The sequence below is a fragment of the Pelobates fuscus genome, chromosome 8 (genome assembly GCF_036172605.1).
Source record: "Pelobates fuscus isolate aPelFus1 chromosome 8, aPelFus1.pri, whole genome shotgun sequence".
Taxonomy (NCBI): Eukaryota; Metazoa; Chordata; class Amphibia; order Anura; family Pelobatidae; genus Pelobates; species Pelobates fuscus.
In genome coordinates, this window is record NC_086324.1 from 30,349,407 (window position 1) to 30,363,072 (window position 13,666).

The 13,666-nt window shown below is 43.8% G+C and overlaps 1 protein-coding gene across 2 annotated transcripts in view; it reads left to right on the forward strand.

Annotated features, from left to right (window-relative positions):
- Nucleotides 1-13,666, forward strand: part of GPD2 (glycerol-3-phosphate dehydrogenase 2) — a 230,804-nt gene that overhangs the window by 88,899 nt on the left and 128,239 nt on the right. For both annotated transcript variants that reach the window (XM_063429620.1, XM_063429621.1), the window contains exons 12-13: nt 1,778-1,909; nt 2,964-3,122. In XM_063429620.1, the coding sequence (XP_063285690.1) occupies nt 1,778-1,909; nt 2,964-3,122 (291 nt within the window). The remainder of the gene's footprint in view (nt 1-1,777; nt 1,910-2,963; nt 3,123-13,666) is intronic.

A 13,666-nucleotide genomic window follows, 5' to 3' on the forward strand; every position in this document is an offset into this window, starting at 1 on the left:
ACCACTTCAGCTCGTTGAAGTGGTCTGGGTGCATTGTCTCTATTGCACTTAGTCCTTCAATGTTAAACATTGTAGGTCAAGAGAAACATAAGGACATCCAGCGTCAGGTTTTTCCCCATAGGAAAGCAATGATTCAATGAAATGTGTAGGTCTCATGCGTGCGCCATTTGCCATGCATGCGCATTACCCCTTTGCTCACCGCCGGATGTCAGAGGCGGCGGAACCACAACCCAGTGCTGATGTCCCTCGGCGCTGGTATCAGGAAAGAAAATAAAGGGCTTTTAATCCTTTATTCACCATGGGGGTGTCATGCTTTGATCAGCTTTGTATTCCTCTAAACTCTAAATTAAACAGAAATGTACAATAAAAGAAGGTTAAACGTTAGATGACTCTTTACAGGAAGTCTTTTGGAAGACTGCGCATGTTACATGCAGGGAGGTGTGAATAAGACTGTATAAACAAAGTGATTTAACTCCTAAATGGCAGAGAATTGAGCAGCGAGATTGCAGGGGCATGATCTCTACATTACAACTGCTCTATTAAGCTAACATTGTTTTGGTGCCTATAGTGTCCCTTTAAAGTGCTATCAATTATGTGTATTTTTACCCTGGACCCTATTAGGGCCCTTCACCTGTCAACCTGGAGCAAGCACACAAACAGAGACGCTTGCTTGCAAACAGATTCATACACATACACACACACTTGCATGTTAACACAGACAGAGATGCTTGTATGCACACACATGCACCCACACTTACAGACACATTGTGGTGTTTACAGACACACACAGAAACTTTGCACACGCACACACACAGATGCTCACACAGACACTTGCACACAAAATACACAAATCGGAATCAATGCACACACAAAAATAATTTACTGTTTCATATTTTTGAAGACTAATTCAAGTTTACTGTCTACTGTCTATAATATGTTGATTTAGTCAGGCCATAAAATGTCAAAGTACTGCAGTATCAGTGGGTCCTAACCTAATTCTAACACTAGCTGATCTGCTGCAAACGGCTTTTCTACAATTTATATACTGCTGACTGCCTAATGTGCCGATAAGAAAGCCAAGGTAACAAGAAATCACATATTGTCAACGGCCAATTAGAATCTGGGATTTGGACTGTTGAGCTGATTATCTCCCCAAATGTCCACTGATCAGGAAAAAGGAACTGCTTCTGTGAATGCCCAGTATGATCTGCAAGTTCTGTACGATCATAATTAAGACCAGATCGGTGAGATTTTTTTTATAATTCTTTTCGGGCTATAACCCCCACAAACTTCTTAGGTAAGGGGTGCACAGGCAGTTTTTTGAAAGCGATATATGACAGGACACTTTTATGTCTATTTATGGCTAGGTTATGCAAAAATGTTGTGTTGGGGAAAAATGCAGAGTTCTTTACAATGTCCCTTAAAGAAATTCCATTTTTCCCCTATGCTTTATTTTCTTGACAATCCAATCTCGATGAAAATCTAATTCCAACAATCTATCTGTTAAATGTTATCCCAGTAGCAGAAAGTGGTTGACGCATCATTAGTTAGACAATGATACATGCATAGTAGTGTAAGTGCTATCCTAAGCATTCACAACACATGTAGTTTCCTCCCACACAATCAAGATTTAATGCCCTCTTCAGTCTGTTTGATAAAAGCTTTGGAAAACTGACATGAGTAGCCTGCCTTTTTTTCCCTGCTGTGCTCCGAGAAGCAGAATGAGGAAATGCTAAATCGTGAAATGCTCATTGAATCCCTGATTTCTTTTGTTTAGGTCGCTCAACATCTCGCATCTACATACGGTGACAAGGCCTTCGAAGTGGCGAAATTAGCAAAAGTTACAGGAAAGAGATGGCCAATCGTTGGAAAGCGCCTGGTTTCTGAATTTCCATACATCGAAGCCGAGGTTGGTAAAATGCCTTCATTCGACCTAACTGTGCCCAGTTAATTAACACTCAAAATATTTAGTAACTGCGGAATAAACTGTAACACAGCACTCGGTGTGAGTTGGAATGTTCCTGAAAAATAAATGATTACAAATCAAGAGTGCTGAACAGTTAAGAAAATAAAAAAATAAAAAGACAAGGCAAAAACAAAAAAAACCCATTATGATTACCATTACACAATAAATTCACCTACAATATACATTTCCTCTGGCACTTTGTTGGTACAGATTAAAATTCCACACATAGGGAGACACTAATCATCTGGCTGTTTAATGTGACAAAATCACTGGTAGTATTGTCCTGGAAGTCACCATTGCTCCCTCTAATGAGAGATTGGATGCAGGTGGTCAAGCACATTAAATCCTTTGAAGAGCTTTTTTCTTCCACACTTGGTTCCAGCTCCACCTCAATACGCTAAATACTTTCTACATCTGCTGCAGATTTTTTGTGCTTAGTGATTTAGCCCTTTCTGGACTGCTTCCTTCCATGATTCCCTTCTCCCTTATTTGTTATCCTCTTTCTCAATACCTCACTGGATCATAGTACTGATCCTTATTTTTGTTCTCTTTTCATTGTCATAGTCAAGTGGGAACTGAACAACTCTGCATTTGCTTATTATCATTTTACATTTCTAAAGAAAGCTCACTATGTGTCTTTTAGTTATATTGATTCATATTCAGTTCCCTGCTTTGGTTTGGTAATTTTTTTTTTTTTTTGAATCCTTGTAAACATTGATTCACAAAAATATAATCTATTGATCTGTTCTGGAGTGGATGAAAAAAAATAGTTATTGGCCCCCATTCTAGTTAAACAGATGTCAGAATTGCAATAGCGGGTGGCAAATGAGATGTAGACTGTTAGTTTTAAGGGTACGGCTTGCAGAAATACTGTTTCAGACCGTCAAAGGTTAAATACAATCTCACCTAAACCTATCACCATATCAGAGATTAAAGACCATGGCATGTGTTCTATTGCGACACTAAAATATTTATTTTTGAGTTTTTGTCATTACAGGTAAAATACGCATTGAGAGAATACGCTTGTTCCGCAGTGGATGTCATTTCGAGGCGAACTCGCTTGGCGTTTCTGAATGTGCAGGCAGCCGAAGAAGCCCTGCCACGGATTGTGGATATCATGGCAAAAGAATTCAATTGGAAGGAGCAAAAGAAAATGGTAACACAACCTCCCTCCTTTCTTGCGTTTCCAAATATGTATCTGTAATGTTAAAAGTGTTATTATAAGTATTGCAATACTAGGTGTCTCAGATGCTTTTGAACTACATTTTTGGTGGTTCACAGTCAGCCGGACGATAGATCTTTCGACCTGTGTGTTAAGAATACACTGTCACTTTAATTGCGTAATGTAATGGCGTATTTATATATTGTACACACAGGGCTATAGTTTGTAAATAAATCTTTCTTTGGAATACTAAAACTGGCATTACACATGTTTTTTTAGATGAGTGTGGAGACAGACCAGTCTTAGTCATTTGTAGAATGATTAAATAATCTTTTAAGGTGGATTACAAGCAATAAGAAATAGTGTATAAAGGGAATGAAAAAAATTACACTTGCTTTAAATCTTTGTGAGAAAATACAGAAAGATTCTAATGTTGACTCTAAGCCTTTTTTGTTTTTTTTGTTTACAATATTCCATCCTTAAAACTTAATATGAATAGGCATAAGATGTTCCATCAGAAATAGCAAGATCTACCTAAGGACGTTTCTTTGTCTTTTTAAAATTTTGAGTCTTCAAGTGGGACATGGGATCTTGTCATACTACCATTTCAGCATTGCAGGGATTAACTCCATTTGGCCAAATTGCCCCAGATGTTGTGGATACCTGTCAATGAAGTCATGCTGTGGTGATCATATGTCTGATTTCACCATGGAGTTTTATAGGCTCTTAATGCAGTGATCTCTATATTGGAATTCAGAACTGGAATAATGTTTCAGTGTCAGCATGTTCTGCAGCTCTTCACTGTTATAGAAAGGGGATATTTGACAAGTGAGGAGGTAAAGGAGCTTACAATCTATGATGATTTGAGGCAGGCAGATAATGTGATGGCAGATTAGAACCATTCCGCCCATCTAGTCTGCCCAATTTTCTAAATACTTGCATTAGTCCCTGGCCTTCTCTTATATCTAGCCTTATGCCTATCCCACGCATGCTTAAACTCCCTCACTGTGTTAACCTCTACCACTTCAGCTGGAAGGCTATTCCATGCATCCACTACCCCCTCAGTAAAGTAATACTTCCTGATAATATTTTTAAACCTTTGCCCCTCTAATTTAAGACTATTTCCTCTTGTTGTGGTAGTTTTTCTTCTTTTAAATATGGTCTCCTCCTTTACTGTGTTGATTCCCTTTAGGTATTTAAATGTTTCTATCATATCCCCCCTGTCTCGTCTTTCCTCCAAGCTATACATGTTAAGATCCTTTAACCTTTCCTGGTAAGTTTTATCCTGCAATCCATGAACCAGTTTAGTAGCCCTTCTCTGAACTACAATATCAATATCCTACTGGAGATACGATCTCCAGTACTTTGTACAATACTCCATATATGATTACTGAAGTCCCTGGTGTATAGTTGTAAGTTGCAGCTGTAAGAGCAGCGGGTGGAGGCCCCCTTTAGCTCTTCCCATGCTGGTGATTTGCTCCTCTCCCACTGCCGATTTTGTCTTTCCTTACGTACGGCTGGCTTTGAAGTTCTACTTCTGTATTACTGGCCCCTGCGTATGTGAGCTGTGTTGGCTGCCCGGCGCCCCTGCTGCCATGTCACCCTGTGCAGCCACACAGCTCGCACACCCCTAAGTATGCCCTGGTGGCACGCCATTACCTAGTGGCACCCGTGGTGGACTTCCCCCCTGCACCTCTCTTAGTATGCCACTGGATGGGCTGGTCATGCCCCCGATCCGCCTCCTTGGTGACATCATCAGAATTGCTGATTTTTAGCCATTCCACTGCTTTCCCATAGGAACACCATTGGATTGGCTGAAATCAGCAAGGAGGCGGAATGGGGGCAACCAGTACCTCCTCATAGAGATGCATTGAATCCAGGCATTTCTATGAGGAAAATTCATACTGTGCAGCACTGCCCCAGGAACCATTTGAGGAGTGGCCACTTGGAGGTGTGCCTATGGGGCAATGTAAAGGATGTAGTTGGTCTGGTGAGTATAATCATTATATGTAGGCATTAAAATGAACAACTATATTAACTACATTATTAACTATATTAAGCTGTAGTTGTTCTGGTGACTCTAGTGTCCCTTTAACAACTGGCTAAATTTAAGAGGTAAGAATGTTCATTTGCTCTTTTGGTATCTATGATGCACCACGTGTAGAAGCCATCACACACAGTTGGATTTGGGTGAGTTTTGTCTAATTAGAAATGTAACCAAACCAGGGTGTTGGGCATTAGAACCTTGCATTTCTGCATTAACCACAGGTAAAATTTCCTCCATAAGGCTTAATCTGTGTTCATCAACCCACCTAATCACTGGTTTCCATTACATCACAACCTTTACATGTCATTCCATGACATAACCCATGAACAAGTTTTGTATAAAAGTACCTAATGTTTCAGTATATTTATTTGTTAATACTTTTAATTATTATTATTATTATTATTGGTATTTTTCAGAAACAAAGAATCACAAAAATATGAGATACAACAGAACGTGGGTGTCAGTATGTATGTGTGTGTGTGTGTGTGTATATATATATATATATATATATATATATATATATATATATAAATATATACACTGCTCAAAAAAAGGGAACACTTAAACAACACAATGTAACTCCAAGTCAATCACACTTCTGTGAAATCAAACTGTCCACTTAGGAAGCAACACTAAGTGACAATCAATTTCACATGCTGTTGTGCAAATGGGATAGACAACAGGTGGAAATTATAGGCAATTAGCAAGACACCCCCAATAAAGGAGTGGTTCTGCAGGTGGTGACCACAGACCACTTCTCAGTTCCTATGCTTCCTGGCTGATGTTTTGGTCATTTTTGAATGCTTGCGGTGCTTTCACTCTAGTGGTAGCATTAGACGGAGTCTACAACCCACACAAGTGGCTCAGGTAGTGCAGCTCATCCAGGATGGCACATCAATGCAAGCTGTGGCAAGAAGGTTTGCTGTGTCTGTCAGCGTAATGTCCAGAGCATGGAGGCGCTACCAGGAGACAGGTCAGTACATCAGGAGGCCGTAGGAGGGCAACAACCCAGCAGCAGGACCGCTACCTCCGCCTTTGTGCAAGGAGGAACAGGAGGAGCACTGCCAGAGCCCTGCAAAATGACCTCCAGCAGGCCACAAATGTGCATGTGTCTGCTCAAACGGTCAGAAACAGACTCCATGATGGTGGTATGAGGGCCCGACGTCCACAGGTGGGGGTTGTGCTTACAGCCCAACACTGTTTGGCATTTGCCAGAGAACACCAATATTGGCAAATTCGCCACTAGCGCCCTGTGCTCTTCACAGATGAAAGCAGGTTCACACTGAGCACATGTGACAGACGTGACAGAATCTGGAAACGCCGTGGAGAACGTTCTGCTGCCTGCAACATCCTCCAGCATGACCGGTTTGGCACAGGGTCAGTAATGGTGTGGGGTGGCATTTCTTTGGGGGGGCCGCACAGCCCTCCATGTGCTCGCCAGAGGTAGCCTGACTGCCATTTTAATTTTGAGTGTGACTCCAAATACAGACCAGTGGCGGATCCAGAAGCTAATCTCGGGAGGGGCACTGGCAGATTATTTTAAGAAACAATCCAGGCACAATAACCACTACAGCTCTCTGTAGTGGTTTTGGTGCCAGGAGTTGCTGTGGCGCCCTCCCAGAGTAAGTAGTCAAACCGTTTAAAAAAACGTTTGATAACTTACCCAGGTCTGCCGGGATAGGGGTTGTAGTGTGTATGTGTTTGAGGGGTGCAGTGTGTGTGAGGGTCGCAGTATGTGTATGGAAGGGTAGTGCGTTTGTGAGAGGAGTGCAGTGTATGTATGGGGTAGCAATTTGTATATTGGGAGCAGTGTGTGTATTGGGAGCAGTGTGTTTGTGTGTGAGTTGCGCAGTGTGTTTTTGTGTGAGGGGTGCTGTGTGTATGAGGGGCAGTGAGTGTATTGGGGGCTATGTGTGTATTGGGGGCTATGTGTAAGGGGGGGCTGTGTGTGTAAGGGGGGCTGTGTATGTAAGAGGGGGGCTGTGTATGTGTAAGGGGGGGCTGTGTGTGTGTGTGTAAGGGGGGTGGCTGTGTGTGTGTAAGGGGGCTGTGTATGTAAGGGGGGCTGTGTATGTAAGAGGGGGGTTGTGTATGTAAGGGGGGGTTGTGTATGTAAGGGGGGCTGTGTATGTAAGGGGGGCTGTGTATGTAAGGGGGGCTGTGTATGTAAGGGGGGCTGTGTATGTAAGGGGGGCTGTGTGTGTAAGGGGGGGCTGTGTGTGTAAGGGGGGGCTGTGTATGTAAGGGGGGCTGTGTATGTAAGAAGGGGGGCTGTGTATGTAAGGGGGGGGCTGTGTATGTAAGGGGGGGGCTGTGTATGTAAGAGGGGCTGTGTATGTAAGAGGGGGGTTGTGTATGTAAGGGGGGGCTGTGTATGTAAGGGGGGCTGTGTATGTAAGGGGGGCTGTGTATGTAAGGGGGGCTGTGTATGTAAGGGGGGGGCTGTGTGTGTAAGGGGGGGCTGTGTGTGTAAGGGGGGGCTGTGTGTGTAAGGGGGGGCTGTGTATGTAAGGGGGGGCTGTGTATGTAAGGGGGGGGCTGTGTATGTAAGGGGGGGGCTGTGTATGTAAGGGGGGGGGGCTGTGTATGTAAGGGGGGGGGGCTGTGTATGTAAGGGGGGGGGCTGTGTATATAAGGGGGGCTGTGTGTGTAAGAGGGGGGCTGTGTGTGTAAGAGGGGGGCTGTGTGTGTAAGAGGGGGAGTGTGTGTGTGTAAAAGGGGGCTGTATATTTGTGTGTAAGGGGGTGTGTGTATGTAAGGGGGGCTGTGTATATAAGGGGGGGCTGTGTATGTAAGGGGGGGCTGTGTATGTAAGGGGGGGCTGTGTATGTAAGGGGGGCTGTGTATGTAAGAGGGGGGCTGTGTATGTAAGAGGGGGGCTGTGTATGTAAGAGGGGGGCTGTGTATGTAAGAGGGGGGGCTGTGTATGTAAGAGGGGGGGCTGTGTATGTAAGAGGGAGGCTGTGTGTGTAAGAGGGGGGCTGTATATTTGTGTGTAAGGGGGGGCTGTATATTTGTGTGTAAGGGGGGGCTGTATATTTGTGTGTAAGGGGGGGCTGTATATTTGTGTGTAAGGGGGGGCTGTGTGTGGTGCAGTGTGTAGGGGGGCAGATTAAAGATATTTTTTTTTAATTATTAAATAACTAACTAAATATAGCTAATGTCCCCCCTCCCTTCTTACCTTAGCTGAGGGAGGGGGAGACATTGCTTTCTCTTCCAGTCCCTGGTGGTTCTAGTGGGGGAGTGAACTCTAACCTGCAGCTCAGGCTAGAGTTCACTCTCGCGAGAACGGACGCTCCATGGTAACGCTCCGTGCTCGCGAGAGGAGAACCCGGCGGAGCTGTAGGTTAGAGTTCCCCCGGGTTCTCTCTCTCAATCCCTCCCCTGCCGGCCGCCCAGCAATCTGCCTGTGGGCCGGGGAGGGAGATCACTGATCTCCCCTCCGGTACGTGAAGGCAATCAGCAGGGCTGGTGCTTGGATAGCACCAGCCTTGCATGGGCCGGCATGGGAGAGCCTCGGGCAGCAATATTTTCTCGGGGGGGGGGGGGGCAATTGCCCCGTTGCCCCCCCCTGGATCCGCCAATGATACAGACCTCCATGGGTTGAAAAATTAAATTTTAAAATATTTGTGTGATTTTGTTGTCAGCACATTCAACTATTTAAAGAACAAAGTATTTCAGAAGAATATTTAATTCATTCAGATCTAGGATATGTTATTTTTGTGTTCCCTTTATTTTTTTGAGCAGTGTATAAATGTGTGTGTGTGTGTGTGTATATATATATATAAACAAAATAATACTTTAGGCACTCACCCCTGAATGGTGTATGAATATATCTTGCCTTCGGTGCTTCCGGCGTCCCATATATATCCAACAATAAAGTGGAGCACTCAGAAGGACTTCGTAGTAGTGAATTTATTAATAAAAAAGTAGTTTTACATCAGCATGTAACTCCTGTGATTCGACGTTTCGACCCCTCAGGGTCTTTTTCAAGAACAGTTTACAAGTGAACTAAGCATGTATTATATACAAATGAAAAGGGTGCACTCACCAATCTCGTGTGTGTAGCCGCCAATTCAAACCCGGAAGTGTCACGGAAACAGACCCACGTGGTTTCCTTAGCGTGCGTCAGTGCGTGTGACGTAATTATAGCGTGGTTGCTAAGTAATATTTTGTAAACAATATGTTATGTTAATGTGTACTTGCAACCAGCCTTGGCAACGTGTTTTTACAAGTGGAAATTGCGTGATCGCTAGGGAAGAGATCCCTAAGTGAAAAATAAATCTTAAATATGAGGATCTCGTGTGATGAATGTGTATCAATATGAGACATGTGACCGAAGTGCCGAAAGTGCCAAATAAAGTGCAAAAAGTGTCCAGGGAATATAGTGCCAAACAAAAGAGATTAAAAACATAAGGCAACATCAATCTCATATATTGCAATTAAAAACAAAGAAGGAGAAATTTCATGAGTATCGGCACTAGATCTATGTATACAGTAATACTAATTATAATATGTTGTAGCAAGAAGCAATTAATTAATGAAAATACTATATATTAGATATTAACTATTCAATCTTAATTAATAAATAATTAAGTAGCGGGATGATGGTCTGAGAACCAGAAAAATTCTTGTGGAATAGCTTTAGTTTTGCATTGCGTCCAAGATATGTTTTTAGCAGAACATAGAGAATGTAATAAATTCATTGAGTCCCTTGGGCATAACTGTGTCAAGTCAATGTATCCAATACGTTTCTCGTTGGAGTAATGCTTTGGATCTGTCCCCACCTCTCGGATTCGGTGGAACATGGTCTATAGCAATGAATCGTAGAGTAGGCAATCTATGGTTGGCTTGGAGAAAATGTTTGGCCACCGGCTTGTCCGATTTTTGATCCCTGAACGCCGTGTTGATGGTCGATCTGTGGCCTCTAATCCTATCTCTGAGCGTGAGGTCCGTTTTCCCTACGTATGAGAGACCACAGGGACAAGTAATGAGATATATCACATGGTCGGTGGTACATGTGATATATTGTGTGATGGGGATCCGAATTCCACTATGTGGGTGGACAAATGAGGTACTGGTATTCATGTGACTGCATGTCACACAGCCACTGCATCTATAGCAACCTTTTTTAATGGGTCCTCTAGGTTTTTGATAACATGAAGTTGGATCACTTTTAACCAGTAGGTCTCTCAGGTTTTTGTTTCTTTTTAAACTAATCGTGGGTTGCTGCTGGAAAATTGATGGCAGATTCTTATCCGAACGTAGAATACCCCAGTATTTATTCACGGATCTTTGGATCTGTGTAGTTCCTGTGTGTAACGTTAAGGGTAGGTACATTTTTGTTGCTTGAGAGGCCCTATTGGCGGGGGATGTCATTTCAAATAATATATTTTATTTACCTTTGGTGTCTCACAGATTGCAATGATTTCTGACATATTGGCAGGTTACATAGTGGTGTTTGTTCAGTTGTACTCTGGTAGAAAATGAAGGATACCTTGCTCCATCCAGGCTATTTCCTAATCGTATTTACAGAGGGTTCTTGAAAGTATTAAGACTTTGCCACAAGGGTTTTGATGTTAATTCTGCCTAGTGATACAGCAACACTTCAGGGTGGACAAGTGGTTTCAAAGCCCAAAGAATTAGTTTGTCTGCTTAGAGCATTGCACTCTGTCAGGATGAATATCCAAATTGGGAATCACATTATTCAACTTAACGAAGCTTGATGAAGAATTAAAAAGAGACCACAAACAGTGCGCTCAAAAGAATGCTATAATATAACCACTGCATAGATTCACTATAATACTATCTTTATTTGTAATAGATAAAGGCAAAATAGGAAGACTTTATTGTCATTTGGAATAATATGCTTTGTAATATAGATCACAGGCAGTTCAAAGAATGGCCACTAAAATAATATATTGGCTTGGTAACGAAAGTTACCAGGAAGGGCTTCAAAATGTTAGCATGTACACCATAAAGGAGAGTTTAGATTAATAGATATTGGAAATAGATCAAATGTAACCTATAGTCCCAAAAATAGCAATAGTTTTTTTCGGAACTATAGGTTCCCTTCGATCACTGTGACCACCGTCCACCCCCTGTGAATAAAGATTACTCACCTAATTTTCAGGGCCGAGACTCCTCCACTCGACAAGAAGGATGTGTACCTTCTTACCACCATCCGGACTGTGGAGGTCACTGTACGTGGCAGAGCAGAGAGCACAAGGAAGCCAGTGTACATCAAGGCCTATAAACGCCATGTGGGTGGGGTTGATCCTGAAGATCAGCTGCTGCACGCCTACCCAATTATACGGAAGACAAGGGCCTGGTACAAAAAGGTTGCAGTTTACTTAATGCAGATTGCAACCCACAACACTTTTTTGTTGTTCAAAAAAGCAAACCCCGGAATAAAAATGACTTTTTTACAGCTTCAGCTCCAGATCATTTCGTGGATTTTGTACCAAGATTCACCTGCTCCCCGGGCGGTGGTGGGAGGAAGCAGAGTTGGGACTACCCACTTTATCTTTAAAGTCCCCCCTACTGCGGCAAAGCAGAATCCCCCAAAAAGATGCAGAGTCTGTTTTAAGAGGGGGCAGAGAAAGGATTGCTCTGGACAGCCTGGACTCTGCATTGGGGACTGCTTCAAGCGATATCACAAACTGGTCCATTTTTTTATTTATTTTTTTACATTTGCTGTTCAGTTTTTTTTTGTTTTTTTTTGTGGTAACATTTACTGTTCCTGAGTTTTTGTTTTAACTTTTACTGCATTTTTTTTCTACTTTTTTAACTTTATTTTTATGATTAAGTTCAATCTATGCATGAGTGTACCTGGAGTGTTTTCTTGCAATAACCAACAACAGGCTCCCTTATAACACACACAAATGTGTGTAAAAATGAAAATTGAAAAATTACCACCACACATTTTCTCCATTTTTTGTTGTTGGCTAAAACGGTTGCATCAAAGAAATCAAAACACTCCAAATACAATACCTTGGGGTGTCAACTTTTCAAATATAAGCACGTTCATGGCAAAAATAAATTGGGATATTTAAAGACCACCAAAAAAAAGATAAGCAAAGAAGATATGTGAAATTTGAAAAACACATTTTAGAAGTTTGGCATTGCACCCCCCAAACAACCCAACATACCAATGCATAGCTGGTATTACTGTACCCAGGAGATGGTGCTGAACACATATTGGGGTGTTCTTTGTCAGTAACACATAACAGGAACTGAAAATCCATGCCTAAAGTATAATGTGAGCGAAAAATAACACAAAAAAATGCCTACCCAAAGGTTTGACAAAGACTGGTGGTAGAATTAGTGCATGAAAAGTGTTAAAATACCACCATTTGAGGGGGCGGGGCCTGACAGCCAAGGTGGCCGGTCGTGCTTTCTGAGAGCTCCTGCAATAGAAGGCACGAAAACACCAATCTTGCACGAACTACTGGTGCCAACACCAAACGGAGCCCAGAGAACGACACAGGACCACAAGGGGCACACAATGATCCCTGACCCGCGTCGAAATCACCTGAACATGCCTGAACCGGCCACGAGGCCTACTTCGGAGCGGAGCCTGCAAATTGGGGGAGACGGACGATTCCCTGACACAGGCCACGCTCGAAAGCAATCACTCAGCACGGCCCTGCAACCCCCCCCCTCTGGACCGGTGGGGGACATCCCGGTCCTCGCTGGAGGCGACTACCCCTGCACTACAGCCTGACACACAACGGCTTTGGAAAGCACCTGGGATTGAGGCGAGGATGACGCCCAAGCAACCCGGAGAGCACAAGAGAGCCAAACACGATCCTCACTGATCAAGCTGACTACACAGCAAGGCTAAATAAAATCTTTGCGGCATTCTGGCGCAGGCTGGCACGGCGGCTACACATCCCAGCCGAAATCAAGTGTGACAATCACTCCTCACCGCAACCACGAGGTGGGCACAAACTGGCCGGCGCAAAGCGAGGACAACAGAGCATACGTTCCTGTCCACCCCTACAAGCCCAACCGCAATCTTGCTTAACCACTCGGAGTAACAAGTCTCCTTCTGGGCAGGGGAGCATGCCGGAACGAAATCCGACCCACCGTCCACATGCCCACAGAAGCATCGGGAGAACGAGGCTCCGGAGGGCCCACGGTCCCCCCAAGTATGGGAAAGGGACCCGAGGACACAGGGAAGTGCTCTCCGCGACGAACCCGGGCAGGAGGATCCGAGCAGGTACAGCCCCTTCATGACAGCCGGTTGGGACGGAACCGACCGAGGAGTCCCCGCAATACACCCACAGCACCCTGGAGAACATTCACCCAAGAGACTGTACTACTCTGCAAGCAGTCGACCATAACAGCTCCCAGCCAGACACCTGCATCACCTGCAACACCCACGCACAAGCGGGGCATCGGCTGAACGGGCCACACTGGTGAGGCTCCAACCCTCCAACGCGAGGAGAGGGCAGGTCGGAGGACTGACACGCGAGCCATGCATACT